Source organism: Drosophila serrata, unplaced genomic scaffold (genome assembly GCF_035046125.1).
Source record: "Drosophila serrata isolate PLE 108 unplaced genomic scaffold, ASM3504612v1 contig_109, whole genome shotgun sequence".
NCBI classification, from domain to species: Eukaryota; Metazoa; Arthropoda; class Insecta; order Diptera; family Drosophilidae; genus Drosophila; species Drosophila serrata.
The window spans coordinates 112,163-131,991 of NW_028257007.1; the positions used below are offsets into that span (position 1 = coordinate 112,163).

Sequence of the window (19,829 nt, forward strand, 5' to 3'; positions counted from 1 at the left end):
AATATACTCTCGTCGGCGCTGCAGCTGCCGATCGGACGCATGGCTTCCATCTATATTCGTAAGCTGTATTTTGTTGAACAGATAAAGCGACAGAAGAAGAATAGATAGGCAATATATAAAAAAGAGAATGCCGAAGACCGCAGCAGACCCTTTCCTCTTATTTATCAGCTCCGTCAAACTTTCCTGTGTTGAACGCGCGGTGTTACAGCAACTATTTGACTCGTTGTAAGGTTCACACTTAACATAAGCCTAAAACAAATCCTTCCTTGCTTTTATTTGAAAATACTACCTTAAATGATGATCAGGGAATTCACAATCGCTTTGCGCATTTTTTTTTATTACAACTTGCTCAAACTCTACTGATTTGAATAAGACTTATTCGTACGTCAAATCGAACGTAATTTTCAGTCCTAGCTTAAACGATAGCCCTCTTCGTGTTAAGCCAGTTTATTCGCCAGGTCCCGAAGAAATTCCTAGTTGTGTGCTCAGATCCAATCCCCATCTAAATTTTTTTTATTTTTAGAAACCTTACACTTTCCCCTTATTTGGAACAAATTTATTTTACTTATTATTACTCTCCACAGAATGGTAGCAAATCGGATGTCAGTAATTATTGAGGAATTTCTAATTCCATTCCAAATCTTTTCGAAGAGGTAATTACTCCTCATTTGTAGCAACTTTGTAAACCAGTAATTTCTCCATGTCAACATGGATTTATTAAAGGAAGATCAACAACAACTAACCTCATGGAGCTCTGTTCCTAAATTATAGAGGAATTCCTTTTAACTTTCAGACAGATGAAATCCATACGGATTTCAGTAAAGCATTTGACTCTGCTAACCATTCACTTTTTTTAGGTAACTCGATTAAATGGAATTTCCAGGTTATCTTCTTAGTTGGATAACTCCTTAATGAACGCAAAAGCCCCTCTTTAAGAATAATGTATCCAACATTCTCAGGGTTACTTCTGTGGCACGCGTTGACTTTCGGGATTCGTCGGCAGCTACAGTCGCATAAGTCGCTGCATTCGACTTTGGTGCTACTTTTGATTTTTAGCTGTTGCTTTCGATCAGCAGCATATGTCAAAATTAGCAAGAATATGCAGATCGTGGAAGTCGCCCGTAGCCGCCGTCGCTCTGGTTTGCTTCTTTTGATTTTACTTGTAGTTAGTTTGCTGCGGGACTCACACGTATTCAGCCATGGCTCCAAGTGAAGTGTGGAAGTATTTCGAAAATAAGGCAGACGAGGGTTTAGCAATATGCAATGTATGCAATAACTCTCTTAAAAACAATAGACTTTCGAATTTAAAAACACTTTTAATAAAACAACACAAAATTAATTTAAACGTGCAAAATCTTGAAAATATTAAAACGTCATCAACGAGTTCATTAATTAAAACAATCAGAAAAAAAAAAATAAAATAGATGTTAATAAAAAACAACTAATAAGATCCTATATAGGACTGGTAACAGAAGACAGCTTCCCTTTTAATGTCTTAAATTCACGAAATATGAGGAACATTCTCGATTAACATTATTGTCCTTAAAAATCGATCGGAATAAGTGCACAATACATAAGAGCTGCTCAAATAAAATCAATTATTCTGGGGATGATTGAATTAAGAGGTGCAGGATCAAATGGATCTAATAATCTTGCCGCCGAAGTAATCAAATTCCTCAACAGATATAATATAAATTTAAATCAAATTGTTTCCATTACTTCTGACAACGGTGCCAATATGGTTAAAACTACAAATATTTTATCATATCTTTCTGAACAAAACAATGAAGAGTGCACCAACGACGATTATATTCAAAAAATTGAGCTCATAGAAAAGGTGCCCTATGTATTAATAGGTAATATTCAAGTTTGTCGTTGTGCTGCACATACAGCACAGCTGGTTGCGATTGATGTAAATAAATCACCGGACATACTAAAGTTCTTACTCAATTGTCAAAATTTGACAAAATACATAAGAAAAGCATCGAATGGATATCGCGAAACTTTAGAGCTCAAAAAATTGAAAGTGCCACAACTAGATTGTTCAACCAGGTGGGGATCTACCTACACAATGCTACAAAACTTGTTGGAAGCTAAGGACTTGTTAAAAAAAAATTGAATCGGTTAAAAACAAAACGAATGAGGATAATTTTGACATGGATTCCTCGTTTCGGGATTTTATTGAGACGTATTGCAATGTTTTTAGTCCCTTGCAAAAATCAATCAAAAAATTTCAAGAGGATCAATTACATTACAGTAATTTTTACGCCCAATGTCTAAAGCTTAAAATATCAACAGAAAAAATGGTAAAGGATTCAAGTCAGGATTTAACAAAAACTATCGGAAATAAAATTTTGAATTCGCGTGCCACAGCGTCGACTTACGTCTACGACAAAAGCAACAGCAAAGCGGAAAGCAAAAAAAAAACGAAAAGCGGCGACTGCTGCTGATTTTTGATTTTGGTCGCTGTTTGATTTTTGACTATGCTTTGACTGCGACTTCTGATTTGTTCAGAAGCAGAAGCAGAATGATTTTTTTCATTTTATAATATCGCTCGCAGTTGAAGTACTGGAAAGCAAAAATATTGAGACTTATGCTAATTCGACTGCAGTTTGTTAAACACTGTTTATTTATAACCTCATCTATGGTGACGTGGAAAGTGCTCACTTGTTGAGTCAGCTTAATTGCCACTTACCAAGTAGAAATTCTAGATACTATACACCCTTAGAGTTGCACCACAGTAGAACCTACCTTAAACTACATGAACCTTTAGAGTATTGTGTGCAAATTATAACGATTTGCACACATTAATGTCTAACGTAGATAATTTACCCAGACTAAAAACTTAAATTTTAACCCAGTTGATACACATGCAAACACATAATCTGACAGCACGCCTTTCTTTATTTTTTATTGTCTTTCGCGCCTACTAACACCTAACCAAAACAGGCACGTTCTTGCTGTCATACGGGTTACATCGTAGTGCATCAACGTCCATTTTTAATTAGAAAGGAAAGCTAACTTCGGTGCGCCGAAGTTTGTATATACCCATGCATTTGATCACTAGGAAGTAATACAATATATCTTCTATATATATAAAAATGAATTGCTGTTCGTTAGTCTCGCTAAAACTCGAGAATGGCTGAACGGATTTATCTTATCTTGGTCTTGAATTATTCGTGGAGGTCTAGGGAAGGTTTAAAAGGTGAGAAAAATTCGATTAATTTCCGGGAAAATCCTCAAAACAGTATTTTTCTATTTCCCATACAAACGTTTTCTAAATAAAATGGGCTGCCATCTACAGGCAGCCAGCTGAATCAAAGCATTTCCTGTCAAACATTCAAAACATATTGAAAGAAGAAACTTGAAAAGTTCTGAACCGTTTATGCCCAAAGTTTTAGAGAACATGCGTTGAGGTTCCAGCTCGGTTATTGACTACTTTTGATGTTGATAGCTTATCTGCGGTTGCGAATATATCTATTTTTTTAGCGTTTCCCCGTGCCCCTACTACTGCGCCCTCTACAAGCAAATCAAAGCATTTCCTGTCAAACATTAAAAACATATTGAAAGAAGAAATTGGAGATACAAATTTTATTTTTTGTTCAGGTTCAGTAAGAAACGAAGTCATGCCACCAAAGAAGTCGAGATTGGGTCGTCGTATTCGCAATACAGAAGCAAAAAGACGTAAGATTACGAATATGACTGACGAAGAACGGGCCTCCATCCGAGAGACGCGGCTGCGCGATGAACTTTTACTCATGCAGGTTAATGGTTCGGAGGACCGATTGCAATCATATATTGAAATGTCGTCAGTTGTTTCATCAGTACATTGTCGATATGTATGCAAAAATTTAAACAACGTTTGCTGTTCCTCCGATTGAATCAGAAGAAACTTCGGTCCGAGGAATATATCCATTTGCGGGATGTTGTGATGAATGACCGTAATACAACCAACGTTGGAAAGCTCACGATTTTGCCATCCTGCCATGGCCATTTTGCCATGGCCGTCCAGATTTATTTATCACCTTCACATGCAATCCAGCTTGGGACGAGATAGTACAGCTGTTATTTCCTGGACAATCGTATAGGGATAGGCATGACATCACAGCCCGTGTTTTCAGACAAAAGCTCAAGTCACTGATGGATTTCATTGTGAAACATGGAGTTTTGGGATCTGAGCGGTGCTGGATGTATTCAGTAGAATGGCAGAAGAGAGGATTGCCGCATGCGCACATACTGATTTGGCTGTATGATAAAATTACTCCAGACGAAATTGACAATGTGATATGCGCTGAGATTCCACGGGCCGAGGTTGATACGGATTTGCATGAAGTTGTCATCAAGAACATGATCCTTGGCCCTTGTGGTACCCTCAACCCATGTTCACCATGAATGGTAGACGGGAAGTGTTCCAAGCGATATCCTCGAGCATTTACAGCCAACACCGTAACAGGGGACGATGGATATCCTCTGTATAGGAGACGGTCAACTGAAGATGAAGGGACTTCGGCAACTTTAAACATGATAATTGGTGATATTGAGGTAGACAATCGTTGGGTGGTTCCATACTCAACACTATTGTCAAAATTATACAAAGCGCACATCAACGTAGAATATTGCAATTCCGTGAAATCGATTAAATATATCTGCAAGTACGTGAATAAAGGCAGCGATATGGCAGTGTTTGGTGTTCAGGCAGAAAATGGGGACAGCAATGCAGTACGAGTTGTCGATGAAATATCTCAATACCAGGCTGGAAGATACAAAAGCAGCAACGAGGTTGCATGGAGAATTTGTTCGTTCCCCATTCATGAACGCTATCCAGCTTTAGTTCACTTGGCAGTCCATTTGGAGAATGGACTGTGTCTATTTCACAGAAAGAAATGTGCAAGAAAGAGTCCTGAATCCGCCAGCGACAACTCTGACTGCCTTCTTCACCTTATGCCAAAAAGATGATTTTTGCCAGAACCTTGATGTATTCAGAAGTGCCCTCTTAACCATAATATGCCACAGAGAAACGTGGCAGGGTACAGCTAGTTTTATATATATTTATGTTAAAAAAAAATACAATAAAGTAATGCCTGCTTTCATTTCATTCATCTTTACATATTATATTTACAGGTTTACATTCACGGCTTGCATTTTCATCTATATCTAACGATCATTTGTATTGCAGCTATATTATATAGTAGTCACATTAAAACAAAAATGATATAAAAATACAAAATGATAATCTCAATTTTAATGAAGATCAGTTGAGAACTGAAAAAATTATACTTTCTTTTGTAAAACTTTTCCGAACGTTTCTATTGCAGCTATATGATATAGTTATCCGTTCCGACAAATATATCAGTGAGAGTATAGAAGACTGCAAAGTTTCATTCAGATAGCTTTAAAGCTTAGAGACTAGTTAGAAACGTAGCGTAGAAACGGACATGCGGACAGAAGGATAGACGGCTATTTCTATATTGACTTAGCTGTTGATGCTAATTAAGAATATATATACTTTATGTGGTCGAAGGTGTAGCGCTTGTAGCAGCCTCCCCTAGCGCCCTGTGGGTGTGAAGCAGGAAGCTAGCGCCAGATGGCCAAAACAGGATTGGGCTATTGGAATGCTGGGGAGCGTTTTGTTCCGAGTAAAGAGTAGAGGCAACATAAGCAACTGTCATTACTTCGGATAAGAGAACGAGAGAAAGCGAAGCGGGCCTAAGGGGGTCCATCGGCGATAGCCATGCTCGGTTAGCGTTGTTTAACTCTGAGAGTCCACGAGAACGATTCAGGCCATTAAAGCCCACAAAATTAAAGCCTAATTTTTGAAAAGTGAAAGTGGAAAACAAAATATCAGAAAATTAACTATTTCACCGGCGCTGAATCTAGATCGAATAAGTTTTGATTAAGGCATATTAGGCCAACCCAAATGAAAAAAAGGAACTTTTTCTTTTCGCCATATATCGGGCTCATCCAAGAGCGTTCTCCACGCTGCTTCTTATTAAGAGGGAAAAAGCTTCCAGCCAGCATTGGGAGGCAGTAAGAGGAATCTACACTTGCTTGGAAGCGGATATCAAAGCACGCTCAGTTAGCAAGAGTGGGTCGAAGCGATCGAAGCGCTGGAAGGCCGATCGGGCCGCAGACGGGATTAAGGGAGACCCAACACTAAATGAAAACCCTCAAATTGGGAAATCGGAGTCCCTACGAAATGAATGCTGGGAAATTTGTTGTGTTTGTTTAAATCATATTCATGTAAAATAGCCTGGTGAGGCCATCAGCAGGGGTCACAGTGGAGTATATAAATCCGCATGGTTGAAGCTATGTGTAAATAAAAAGACAAAGAGGAAACAGAAAGTAGTAATTAATATGTGTACAGTAAGCCCAGTGGCATTTTTATACCCTTGCAGGGTATTATAATTTCAGTCAGAAGTTTGCAACGCAGTGAAGGAGGCACTTCTGACCACTTACAGTATATATATTCTTGATCAGCATCAACAGCCGAGTTGATCTAGCCATGACCTTCTGTCCGTTTATACGCAAACTAGTCTCTCAGTTTTGAAGCTGTCTGAATAAAACTTTTTAGCTAGTTTTTTATATAGTCTCACTCGTAAATATGTCGGAACGGGCCGGATCGAACAACTATATCATATAGCTTCCATAGGAATAATCGAAAAAAAAAAAAATTTACATTTTCAGTTTTTAAAGGAATTTGATAAAATTTAGGGTATAGGACTCTTATATTATTTTTCAATTTTGTATAAAATTTTATGAAAACCAGACTATTGTATCATATATCACCTATTGGAACGATCGAAAAATTCATAAAATTATTATAAGCTAGGAAACCTGGCGAACTTCGTTTCACCATTAGATGGCTTCGATTTTTGTAACATAAAAAATGAAGTAATTTTTTTTATATTTGAAAAGTAATGAAGCCACTTTAACTTTTCCACTTGCGCAACACAGTCCCGAAGTTTCTTTTTTTAACTTTAACGTATTGCAATATCGGCATATAGTCGTCATTGGTCCAATATCTACATTTTCATCATCACTGTAGTTCTCCGTCGATGCCAATGATCTTCGTGTCCTAACGCGTTTTCTCAATAGGGCACTTTCTCCTATTATATTGGATACATACTTACCACTTGATATATTGGTTTGTAATAAATGCTATATATCTGCGATGGATATCCCGCTTTTCTGTCGAACAGGATAAAAAATATCCTATGTCCTATGGATTGTAATAAATGCTATATATCAGCGATGGATATCCCGCTTTTCTGTCGAACGGGATAAAAAATATCCTATGTCCGTCTCCTGGCTCTAAGCTACTTCCCTACCAATTTTCACCCAAATCGGTTAAGCCGCGGTGGATGTGTTGTCACAGATTACCACAGATTTTTTTTGTTATCGATATGGTTTTACAGATTACCTATTACAGATGACGTTGACATTCGATACGAACGATTTTTAAAATATGAAAAATTAAATGTGAATTTTTCAATCTTTCTGTGAGATTTTCTTAATATTTGTTTCGTAAGAACCTTGTACAGAGTATTAGAAAACAAAAGAAAAAAAAATCAGCCAAATCAGTCAAGACGTTTTCATGTTATGTGGCGACAACGAAAAACGTGTTTCATTTTTAATACGCGTTTATTAGTTTGAGAGGTAAGTATGTATGTAACGGAATCTTTGAACACTATTTTCAAGGGTTTCCAAATATCTGAAACTTTGCATACTTCGTAAGGAACGATGACAATTCAATAATTTGATAAAATTTTTCATTATCCTGATTAGGATCGTCAGGATTGATAAATTCTTTTATAGATCCTCCGTAAAGGAGTAAGAGAGACAGAACTAGCGCGCGATCTGCGCATGCCTGCTGGACAAGCTTATGTAGCACTTTGTCGTGTAAGAACCTTAGACGGTATTCGCATTGAAGAACTTGATTGCTCAAAGTTAACAGGAAAAACCCATGCAACGAAGAGGCCTTAAATTATGTAATAGATTACGAAATAGTTCGTAAGATATTTCATATTTACATGTCCGCAAAATTTGATTATTGATAAATCAAACTGAAATACGAAAAATAATTGAAAGTTTAGAAAATTAAAAACACGCGTTTATAGGTACCCACACTAAAAAATATAAAATAAATAATAGCTTAAAAAAATCTATAAAAATACGCTTCTATAAATAACCGAACTAAAAAGAAGAAAATAATATAAAATTACAAACAAAATTATTAAATTCAGAGAATAATAAATTATAAACAAGATCACTATATTCAGAGTTAGTTCAGACACGGTAGTATCTCTCGCCAAGTACCTGTTTTTGTTTCTGTAATTAATTATATCAATCATTGTTTTAACATGTATTCAGTTCGACTATTGCTGTGAATTTGTCATTTGACTGAAATACATAATGACTGAAATACATAAACTAAGCACAACGTTTAAATAAATGCATGACGAGATATCCAACAGCTGCACTGTTTTTGTTAATCTAATTTTTTTTGTAAGTATCAGAGATTTTCTTTTATACTTTATGTTCACAGAAATACATTTATCATAGTTTGTAACTGTTGAGGAATTAATCGGTCGTTAATTATTACTTCTTTACTTGTTCTTATTTTGCATATCATCGTACCTAGTTTACTGAACATAATTGTCTTGTTTACAACATATCGCATCCGCTTATAAAACTTATTCTAAGACGCTACATAAATTAATAAACATAAAACACCTAAGACAAAAATAATACAGTCCACTGCATTTATAAACATAACAAAATTTGGTCCGTTCGAGTAGCCGGATAACCGCGATTGCTTTTGTGTTTATTTTCGAATAAACCACAGATAAAGACTTTTCTTCGTAATGAACCCAATAATGCATCGGACGATTCAACAACGTGGTGCCTGCAAGGGGCAAATAACTCGCACCCTTAACAGCGCTACAGAGTTTTCACAGAGATGTGATAATGTGGAAACTCTGCAGGTGAAGCTGAATCGTTTAGTAGCAACTTTCGACCACTTTATGGAGCTCTCCGAGGACTTAGTAGCATACAACATGGAGGAGGGATATGAAGACCCTGGCTTGGATACACCCGAATATGAAGACAAGTTCTACAGCGCGCACGCTATTCTTAGTAAAGCCATAAAGGAGAGGGGAGGGCAAGATTACGGCCAAGACCAGTCTAACATTTTGCTCTCAAGTACAGTGAAACGTCTATTTGAGGGACAAAACCAACTATTGGAACAAATTCATTCCTCATCGGGAGCAACTGATTTAAGGTTTGAGAAAATTCGGATTCCCACATTTTCTGGAAAATACGAGGATTGGAGCCAGTTTAGTGATCTGTTTCTAAGCTCAGTAGACAATAACAACAAGCTTTCCAAGTGCCAAAAGTTTCATTATCTGAATTCATATTTGGATGGTGAAGCTCTGTCCCTAATTAAACATATTGCCGTTTGTAATGATAATTATCAAGACGCATGGGAGAAATTGGAAAATCGTTATAACAAGAAAACGCTCATCGCTCGAACGTTTGTTCAGAAGTTTCTGTCGTTGCCTACCGCTACCAATTCGAATATCGCTGAGTTACGTAATGTAATTGACTCTGCCGACGAATGTATTTGTGGCCTACACGCGCTGAACTGCGACAGCCGCGATGTATGGCTAATTCATATTTTGCTCTCAAAATTAAGTTCTGAAATCAAACAGGCTTGGGCCAACTGTAATATGTCGGTCAAAGAAGAGGTCACCATAAATGATTTATTTAATTTCCTTTTTGCTCATTGTGATACTTTGGAGTCTTGTCAGGAGTTACACGTAATACAACCGTCAAGACCAGCCCAGAGTAAACGCCGCCAAGTTGCCTATCATGCAAGTGGATCAAATCAGCAGTCCCGCGAATGTATTTATTGTCAAGGTCAGCACAATATATATGCATGTGCTGAATTCAAAGCTCTAGATGTACTAGACCGCCGCACCTTCGCCAGGGATACTAAACTATGTTTCAATTGCCTGAGTCGATCTCATCAAGTCAGGGATTGTAACTCATCGAACACTTGTCGTCAGTGCAATGCTAAGCACCACACTTTAGTTCATCCGGTTGAATCAAGATCGGTTCCTTTGGCTCCTGCTCATCTGTCTACTGCTGAATTCAATACGATTGATCAAGTTGCTGATACTGCCGCTGTTAGTCATCACACTCTGGAGAGGGCTAACAATCAAACCATACTGCCAACTATTCTGGCCACTGTAATCGACACATGGGGCAACAGGACCACATGTCGGTTATTGCTCGATACTGGATCGACAATAACTATGGTAGCCGAGTCGTTCATCCAAAGGATAGGAATTTCACGCACGCATGCTCGCATCTCAGTGGCTGGATTAGGTGCTAACCCGGCTGGTGTTAGCCGAGGACGTGCCAGCTTTACCCTGCTCTCAAGAACCACTACTGCAACCCTGGAGATCTCTGGTCTAATTATGAGTTCTCTGACTTCTTTGATTCCAGGTCAACAGGTTAAGACCAGCTCTCCTATCTGGAAAACGATTTGCAGTCTTCCATTGGCTGATCCAACGTTTGGAGCTCCGGGAAAAATCGACTTTATTCTGGGCGCTGATCAACTGTGGAGCATATATACTGGAAATCGTCGAGAGTTTGGTATTGAATACCCCATCGCACTACAAACTAATTTTGGTTGGGTTATTACAGGCAGCTTCAACGATTGCACCGAATCATGGACGCACGCACAAGCCCACCACGCATACGAAGATTTGGATTCGTTAGTTCGATCATTCATGGATATGGAACAAGTTCATCCAAGTAAAGCAACGATAGACTCCAGTGATCCTGCAGAACAACACTTTCTATGCTGGACTATGCTGGAAACCAAGAACTGACTATATCTCCTTCAAGTTAGAAACCCCTAGAATCACAGCAACTTTAACCAAACGCACTTTGCTCTCTGAACTAGCCAAGATCTACGATCCGCTGGGTTTGATTGCGCCCACAACTGTGTTGTTGAAGATTCTCTTTCAAGATAGCTGGCTGAGTTCTGTCGAATGGAATGAGATATTGCCTTCGCAATTATGCACACGGTGGCAACAGTTCGTATTTCAAATGCACGTATTGGAAAATTGTCGAGTGCCTCGTTACATAGCAGCGCCACACCAATCAATTGAACTGCATGGATTTGCGGATGCCTCATCTCAGGCATATGCAGCCGTCATCTATAGTCGCGTCGAGGTCAATAATGGATATGCAGTGAAGCTGATAATGGCAAAAACTCGCGTGGCTCCTATTAAGCCTATTTCCATTCCTCGACTTGAGCTAAACGCAGCCCACTTACTCTCGAAATTGATTTCACTGGTTAAGCAATCACTAACTATTCCTATTTCCAGAATCAATTGTTGGTCAGACTCTGAAATAGTCTTACATTGGCTATCATCATCTCCACGGACTTGGAACACATATGTTTGCAATCGCACTGCTGAGATTCTGGAGGCATGTCCACGAAGCTGCTGGCAGCATATTAGAAGTGGCGATAATCCAGCTGACTGCGCATCGCGAGGACTATTTCCAAGGGACCTCGTTGATCATAAAATCTGGTGGAATGGACCAGCTTGGTTATCTCAGTCACGTTCAACTTGGCCACCCGTTAAGGCCAAGTTTGTTTTGTCGACAGAAGAACAGGCATGCTTAGAGGTAAAGGCCGAGCCAAAGGTTAATCTACACATTTCCGATGACGAAAATGAGCTTACCTGTATGATCAACAAAGCCTCCTCATGGTCTCGTTTATTGAGGACTCTGAGCTACTGCATTCGTTTCGTCCATCGTCTTCGTAGAAGGAATCAACTTTCGGTGTTCCTGTCGGCGTGGGAACTACAATACGCACGATCTAGAATATTCACCCACGTCCAGAAGGAGTTTTTTAAAATGGAATACAAGCAGTTGATCACCGAACAGCCATTGTCAAAGAAATCTAAGTTGATTCGATACAACCCCTTTATAGACGAGCAGAACGTAATGCGTGTTGGTGGTCGCATAGACAATTCTATAGCTAATTATGATGCAAAACATCCCATAATTCTGCCTAAGGAATCTCCCATTGCTGCTCTACTTGTTCGATATCAACATGCTGCCTCGCTACACGCTGGATTAGAATACACTTTTCACAGTTTACGACAACGATATTGGATTCTAGGAGCCCGAAACCTCGTCCGCAAAACCATATTTAATTGCAGAACTTGCTTCATGCAGCGAAGACACACGAGTTCTCAACTTATGGCTGATTTGCCCAACTTCCGAGTTCAACCCGCCCGTTGTTTTCTTCACACTGGTTTGGATTATGCTGGACCTGTAATAATCAAAGTATCTACAGGTCGAACACCAAGATTTGGAAAGGCTTGGTTTGCAATTTTCGTTTGTCTATGTACAAAAGCTATACATATTGAATTGGTCAGTGATTTGACAACATCCGCTTTTTTAGCCGCCTTTAAACGATTTTGGGCTCGACGTGGGCCAATATCAGATTTATATTCGGACAATGGCACTACGTTTCATGGGGCTAAACGAGAATTAGATGAGATGCAACGGATCGCAATTGCCCAAAGTCAAAATGAAGAGATTTCAAGCTTCTTCTCGACTCATGAAATTAATTGGCATTTCATCCCGCCTTCTGCACCCCATTTTGGAGGGATTTGGGAAACTGGAGTGCGATCTATAAAGCTGCACCTAAAACGAGTTACTGGCAGCAGTGCATTAACATTCGAGGAATATTCGACCCTGTTAATTCAGATAGAAGGACTTCTGAATTCTCGTCCTTTGTGCGCACCCAGCGATCACAGCCTTAACCCGCTAACCCCTTCTCATTTTCTAACAGGTCAGCCTCTTACTTCGGTACCGGAGCCATCTTACATGGATGCACACATTGACAGACTGCAGCGCTGGAGACAATTGCAGGCCAAGGTTCAAGGGTTCTGGAAACGCTGGAACTTAGAGTATCTCAGCACTCTTCAAACTCGCACGAAATGGCAACAAGATGCTCCAAATGTTGCATTGGACACCCTTGTGGTGTTAAAGGAGCCGAATCAGCCGCCAAGCAAGTGGCTGTTGGGAAGAGTTATTGAGGTTCATCCTGGCCAGGATCAGAGGGTTCGTGTGGCCACAGTTAAAACTGCCAGAGGAATTTACAAGCGCCCCATTACAAAAATTGCTGTGCTTCCTTTGAACTGAACCGTCGTTCAGGGGGGCCGGTATGTTGAGGAATTAATCGGTCGTTAATTATTACTTCTTTACTTGTTCTTATTTTGCATATCATCGTACCTAGTTTACTGAACATAATTGTCTTGTTTACAACATAAAGCTTTAAGCTCACACTCATAGCCAAAATGCAGTATATGTGCATGAGTATTGGGACATCACGCGATCTTATTTTTCTTCTGCACGTTTCTATTTTTCGCCAGTTAGATCTAGTTGGAATTTACCCGCAACCGCTCGCTTATCGCACCCGCTTATAAAACTTATTCTAAGACGCTACATAAATTAATAAACATAAAACACCTAAGACAAAAATAATACAGTCCACTGCATTTATAAACAGTAACAATAGTTAAACATGTATTTGGCAAAGCATTGCAAATTGCACTAAATTTTTATAATCCTCCCCTTACAGAAAGATGCCCTTAGAATAATTGTAACATTAATTATAGATGCACCCTACGCTTTTAACTCTGAATTTAGTGTTCTTGTTTTTAATTATATACTATTGCTCTGAATTATAATTATTTTTTTTTTTTTTTTGTAATTATAAATTATTTTCTTTTTTTTAGTTCGGTTATTTATAAAGGTGTGTTTTTTTTAGTTTTTTTAAACTATTATTTTTTATATATATAGATTATACCTTTTAGATATAGAAGAATAATGCAAATCTGTGAATGTAAAACTGTCAAACTAAATATATCATGATTAGGTGAATGAAATAAATGCAGTTCATTGTTTTTTTTAACGTAAATATATATCATTTATATTGTTTCGATTCCTAGTAATCGAAGTTATATTTTTCGAACTCCACATATTGGCGGAACGTCTTCGAAGCGCTTTCGTCGGTGGATTCCTTCATATTGTGATCAAGAGTGAGACATGGGTATAAGAAAAAACAGGGCATAAATCTATAAAAATTAAACTAATAAGTCGTAATATTGCCCATAGTATTTGCCATTTGCCCCATAGTACCCCTTCGTGCGATGCTTTAGCATAAGCTAAGCTAAAACCCAAAGCTAAAGCTAGCGCACGAGCGTTCATCCGTTCCCCTCGCACAGAGTCGGATTGAGCGGAACTGAAAGCTTGCTCCCAAAAATAACTCTGTTTTTCTTTGTCGTTAAATGTTCGCCGGTCATGCTTGCAATTCTTTGCGACTGCTGATCGCCAAACTTTGTTGTTGGCCAGATGCAGGAGGGCAAGATCACCACCCCACTAGCCGATGAGAAGCAGCCGGATATTTCCGCGTGCGCCCCCCTCGCATTTTAATAACACCAAAGCCGCGTTATATAATTCGTTGAAGAGGGGACTCCTTAACAGCGTTGCAAGCTTCTGACTGGAATTACATTACCCCGCAAGGGAATCAATCAATTTGCAAACGGCTAGGCTATAAATATTTTGGCTTCCCAAAGCTAGGTTTTGTTTTTTATATTAAATGTTGCAACTCTGAAGGATTCCGATTTTTTATTTCTTGATTCATATAACCTAACATTGAATTGAGTAAATTTTAAAAGAAAATTGGAAAATATAAGCAAAAGATATATTTTGTTATTAATCGTCACCACCAGTCATTACTTCCATGAATTCTATAAAGTAAGAAAGTTAGATTTTGATAATTTTTATAAAAGGAATAGTTTATTATTACCATCAAAATCTACGGTTCCGGATCCATCTGAATCAATTTCTTCAATCATCATGTCTAAATCGTCGTTTGTGAGTTTATCATCGAGTTCTCGAAGAATTTCACGAAGTACACCTGTGGTGATGTAACCATTTCCTTCTTTGTCATAAAGGCGAAAGGCTTCTTTCAATTCAGCCATCATGGCTTCCGCGTCCTCTTCAACTAAAAACCGAGCAGCCAATGTGGTAAATTCTTCAAATTCAATTTGACCGGATCCATCTTCATCGACTTCAGCGATAATATCAGCCAGAGTAGCATCATCTAGTTGGTGTCCCAACATACTAAGAATAGTACCCACCATTGCTGTATTTATGTATCCATTTTTTTCTGGATCAAACGCATTAAATGCGTTACGCAGCACTGCACGAAAAATTAAATTATAATTACCTTTGGTCAAAATAAATCCAATAAACCTTAGTCATAACTTACATGCAGTTTGCTCCTTGGTCAATTCGTCCTTTAAATATAAAAATTAAATAAGTAAAAAGGGTCAAAGTAGTTCTAATAGATCTAAATTAAAGTAAGCCTTAAAAAAATTACATAATACATACATAACCAAACATTTATACCTACATATTTGGCTCGAGATCAAGATGGAATTAAACCAACGTTTCGATATCAGATTCAGTTAGCAGATTGTGATGAAAAGAAAACCTACATTCATACAAATTTTAACCTGAAATCGCCATTAAAAAGCCATTTTTCGCCCGTAGATTTAGAAATTCGCCTCTAAAATGGATCCAAAGGCAAGTCACCCTAAACTTGAGAAAAATTGTCCTAAAATCAGGAAGAAACTTCCTCAAAGCTAAGGCGATTTTTCTTATATGTAGAAAAAATATATTGTTTTTAGGGCGATTTACTCTAAAGATGGGAATTTTGTTCTTAAATTAAAGGTAAATTTGTCTTACATTAAGAAAGATTTTTCTTAGTTTTAGGGTTATTTGATATTAAAATGAGTTTTTTTTTTTTTTTTTGAATTCAAGGTGTTTTTTCTTTATTTAAGAAGAAATATAATTAATTTGTTGGCTGAATTCACAATTTGAAGTCTAGTGTAGTTAGTTTAGGGCGAAGGCGAGAGCGCAATAAAGCTCTCTCGCGCTCTTCGCGAATTCGCCTCGCCTTCGCCAACCTTAGATAAGCTAGGCTAAGCATATGAAATAGATTGATTCGCATGTTAAACTCGAAGCGACGCACCACTCTTTTTTTCGTTCGCCAAAAGTCTGCCACCACAACTCGGTTTTTTTCGTAATTTAATTTTTTAGTTTTTCTAATAAACTAATTAGAAAATTCATGGCGCCCCCGGGTGGAGTGGTTAAATTTTTCGATAACTGGAATGCTGGCATCTTTATGAACCAAAGTTTCGAAGAGGCTAATACAATTTTTAAATTCCGAATAATTTCCACTAAATTTTGGCAGCACCAACTCGTGCGCGACTTCCGAATTTGGCATTGCCAAAATTTAGTGGAAATTATTCGGAATTTAAAAATTTTATTAGCCTCTTCGAAACTTTGGTTCATAAAGATGCCAGCATTCCAGTTATCGAAAAATTTAACCACTTAATTTCATGTCTCTCTGGTGAAGCTTTAGGAACAATTAAAGCTTACCAAGTCACCGAGAGTAATTACGAAAAGGCGATGGCCAGTTTAAAAAAGGTTTACGATAACGAATGCCTCATCTTTATGAATAATATTTCAACATTGTTTAGTCTTCCAAAAATATCGCATCAATCCGCATCCTCCTTGAGAAATCTTATCGACACTGTTTCGTCGATTTACGGTTCTCTGCTATCGATAGGAGATGATACAAAAATTTCAAACGCAATGTTGATATATTTGGTATTAAATAGAGTCGATCCAGTGACCAAACAAAAATGGGAGGAACAGCTCGATTATGAGACATTGCCACTTTGGTCCGATTGTGAAAAAATGTTAAATCGCCGATACCAGCATTTATCGGCTGAAGAATCAACAAAACCAAAGCTGGAAAAATTACCGTCAAGCAAACCACATAATCGAAGCTCATTTTCGTGTTCCTCCTCCAACAGCAAGCCTCAGCAAACTTGTAGCTATTGCAATGCAGAAGATCATTCACTACAGAATTGCAGCCCGTTTGGGCGTCTCTCTGTAATGCAAAGGTTCGAGTTTGTTAAGTCAGCCTCCTTATGCATCAATTGTCTGCGAAAAGGCCATACTGTGTCAAAATGCAAGGGAAAAAAGTGTAGAGCTTGTGACCGCTCACATCACATTCTGCTCCACAGATACACAGTGCCTGATAAAAGTTTAGCGTTGCCACCCCTTCAAGAGAATATTTCTCCTCCTTTTTAACCAAGAGCATCCTTCCACGTCACATGTTATGCATGCTACGTCATTGGACAGGGTAATCTTGGCTACGTAATCGTAAGCGTGCGCACCAAAAGCGGCGAATACGTTTTAGCCCGAGCACTTCTGGACTCTGGGTCTCAAACGAATTTCATAACGGAAAAATTAGCGAACCGCTTACAGATTCGTAGAGAGGAGTCGTGTATCAACTTACTTGGTATTGGCGAATCCAATTCTCAGTAAGAAAAAGATACACACCGTGGTGAAGTCACAAATCAATGGGAGTGAGTTCTCGTTCGATTTCTGGATTTTAAAATCGATCACCGGTTATCACCCCGATCAATCGGTGAACGTTAGCGATTGGAAGATCCCAAAGAACCTCCCATTAGCAGACCCCTACTTTTACAAGTTCACAAAAAATTGATATGCTAATCGGAGCCGAATCATTTTTCGAATTGCTAGCTGTTGGTCAAATTAAACAAGGTCCTGACTATCCAACTCTTCAAAAGACCCTTCTTGGTTGGGTTGTCTCGGGGAGATATAAATCTGCAGCCCCGAAGCGGAGCTTGTGAATAGTTTCAGTTGTAGTGAAGAATCGTTAGTGTCGATTGACACCACGCTACAGAAATTTTGGTCACTGGAGAAAATGCCAAATCCAAAGAAAATTCTGTCGCCTGAGCACAAATTATGTGAAGAGTACTACAGGAAGACTACTCAGGTATTGCCATCAGGTCGGTTTGAAGTAAGGCTGCCGTTTAAATCTGACCCTAAGGGGTTAGGCAATTCTTTTGATGTTGCAAAACGGCGGTTTTTGTCGCTTGAGAGAAGGTTGTCTCGAGATCCTGACATAAAGACCATGTATTTGGAATTTATGGAAGAATATCTCGCCTTAGGTCATATGTCGCCTACAGACAACAAAATTCCTTCCACTCCACATTATGTCATTCCCCATCAATGTGTGTTGAGGCCCCAAAGTACGTCAACAAAGTTGCGCGTTGTTTTCGATGCATCGTGCAAAACATCGACTCAGGTGGCCTTGAATGAGCATCTTGATGGTGGGACCGACAATCCAAGAAGAGTTGTACTCCACTCTACTCCGCTTCCGGCTGCACAGGTATGCCCTGACTGCCGATGTAAAAAAGATGTATCGCCAAGTGATGGTTAACGAAGCGGATAGGCAGTTTCAACTCATAGTGTGGAGAAGAGACCCCTCTGAATCCTTGAGATTATATGAGCTCAACACCGTTACATATGGTACTGGACCAGCCCCTTTTCTTGCTACTCGGTGTTTAAAAAGGTTGAGTGAATCTGCGAAACTTTCATTCCCCTTAGAGCTGCCGACGTAATTGGATCCGGTTTTACGTCGATGACATGCTAACTGGTGCTGCATGCGTAGAGGAGCTACGGACAATCAAGTCTGAAGTGTCTCAGGTTCTTCAAACAGCAGGTTTTGAATTGACAAAGTGGTTTTCAAACTCACCTGAGGTCACTGCATCTGAGAGCACAGTTAAGTCGATACCTATCTCGGACTCAGAGTCAACTAAGGCGTTAGGAATATCTTGGTTGCCTAGCGAAGATGCCTTCAAATTTAAAATTGACGATTCTGTCATGGGTCTCCGAGCGACAAAACGGAACATTTTATCGGTGACATCCAAGCTGTTTGACCCCCTCGGCTTATTAAGTCCCATTGTAATAAAAGGAAAGATCCTACTGCAGGAACTGTGGCTTAAGAAGTTAGACTGGGATGAGTCAATTCCGCTGAATTTAGAAACTGCATGGAATATGCTAGAAAAACACCTTGTCGCAATTGGATAAGATAGCTATTCCTCGGTTTGTGCATACTGATTCGATGTCACCGGTGCAATTACATGCCTTTGCCGACGCATCCATGAGAGCTTATGGAGCTTGCGTCTACGTTCGTAGCAAATCTGCTGAAGGTTACAAAATATCGTTGTTGACTTCAAAGTCGAAAGTAGCGCCGCTCAAGACAAAAACGCTCCCAAGGCTTGAGTTATGTGCCGCTCACCTTCTCGCAGATCTCTGCCAGAGAATCAAGCCGCTAATAAACGTCCCTATCGAGCGAATCGTTTACTGGTCGGATTCGGAAGTCACTCTCCATTGGATCCGATCTCATCCATCGTCGTTGTCGACATTCGTTTCGAACAGGGAGAACACGGAGATTCAAGAATGGTCAGGACAGGCTACATGGCGGCATGTTCCAACGAAGCAGAACCCAGCAGATATAGTGTCTAGAGGTTGTGACGTCGACGAAATTGGACAGTCGATCTGGTTCACGGGGCCTCAATTTCTGAAGGACGAGGAGGAGAACTGGCCCAAAAATGTTCATTTCGAACCGGATGAGGAAGTCTTGCGGCAGGAATCAAGAAAGACTGTGGTCGGACTGACCGCTGCGGTGCAAACTTCCGATTTGCTGGACGTCATCGAGGGATTCTCGTCACACCTGAAACTGCTGAGAGTGTTCGCTTATATGTTCCGCTTTATAAGAAAATGTAAAGACAAGAGTATAGTTTTCGAAAAAACTCTGTCACCGACTGAATATACTGAAGCATTTA

General features: G+C 39.1%; 3 protein-coding genes across 3 annotated transcripts; 2 read left to right on the forward strand and 1 right to left on the reverse strand.

Annotated features, from left to right (window-relative positions):
* Positions 1-8,876: 8,876 nt before the first annotated feature.
* LOC147644737 (uncharacterized) lies at positions 8,877-10,898 on the forward strand. Its single transcript, XM_086841177.1, has one exon. It carries the CDS (start codon positions 8,877-8,879, stop codon positions 10,896-10,898), a length of 2,022 nt encoding a protein of 673 aa, XP_086697303.1.
* Positions 10,899-14,702: 3,804 nt separating this feature from the next.
* On the reverse strand, positions 14,703-15,910 carry LOC147644738 (troponin C-like). The gene is made up of 3 exons (XM_086841176.1): positions 15,368-15,910; positions 14,903-15,298; positions 14,703-14,843 (listed from the first exon to the last, which is right to left on the reverse strand). The coding sequence occupies exons 2-3, from the start codon at positions 15,237-15,239 to the stop codon at positions 14,809-14,811; spliced, it is 372 nt and encodes a 123-aa protein (XP_086697302.1). The 5' UTR covers positions 15,240-15,298; positions 15,368-15,910; the 3' UTR covers positions 14,703-14,808.
* A 3,195-nt stretch (positions 15,911-19,105) lies between these two features.
* On the forward strand, positions 19,106-19,766 carry LOC147644739 (uncharacterized; the record flags this gene model as incomplete). Its single annotated transcript, XM_086841178.1, has 2 exons — positions 19,106-19,193; positions 19,293-19,766. Coding segments are annotated over exons 1-2 (562 nt in total), but the record flags the coding sequence as incomplete, so codon positions are not given.
* Between the last annotated feature and the right edge of the window lie 63 nt (positions 19,767-19,829).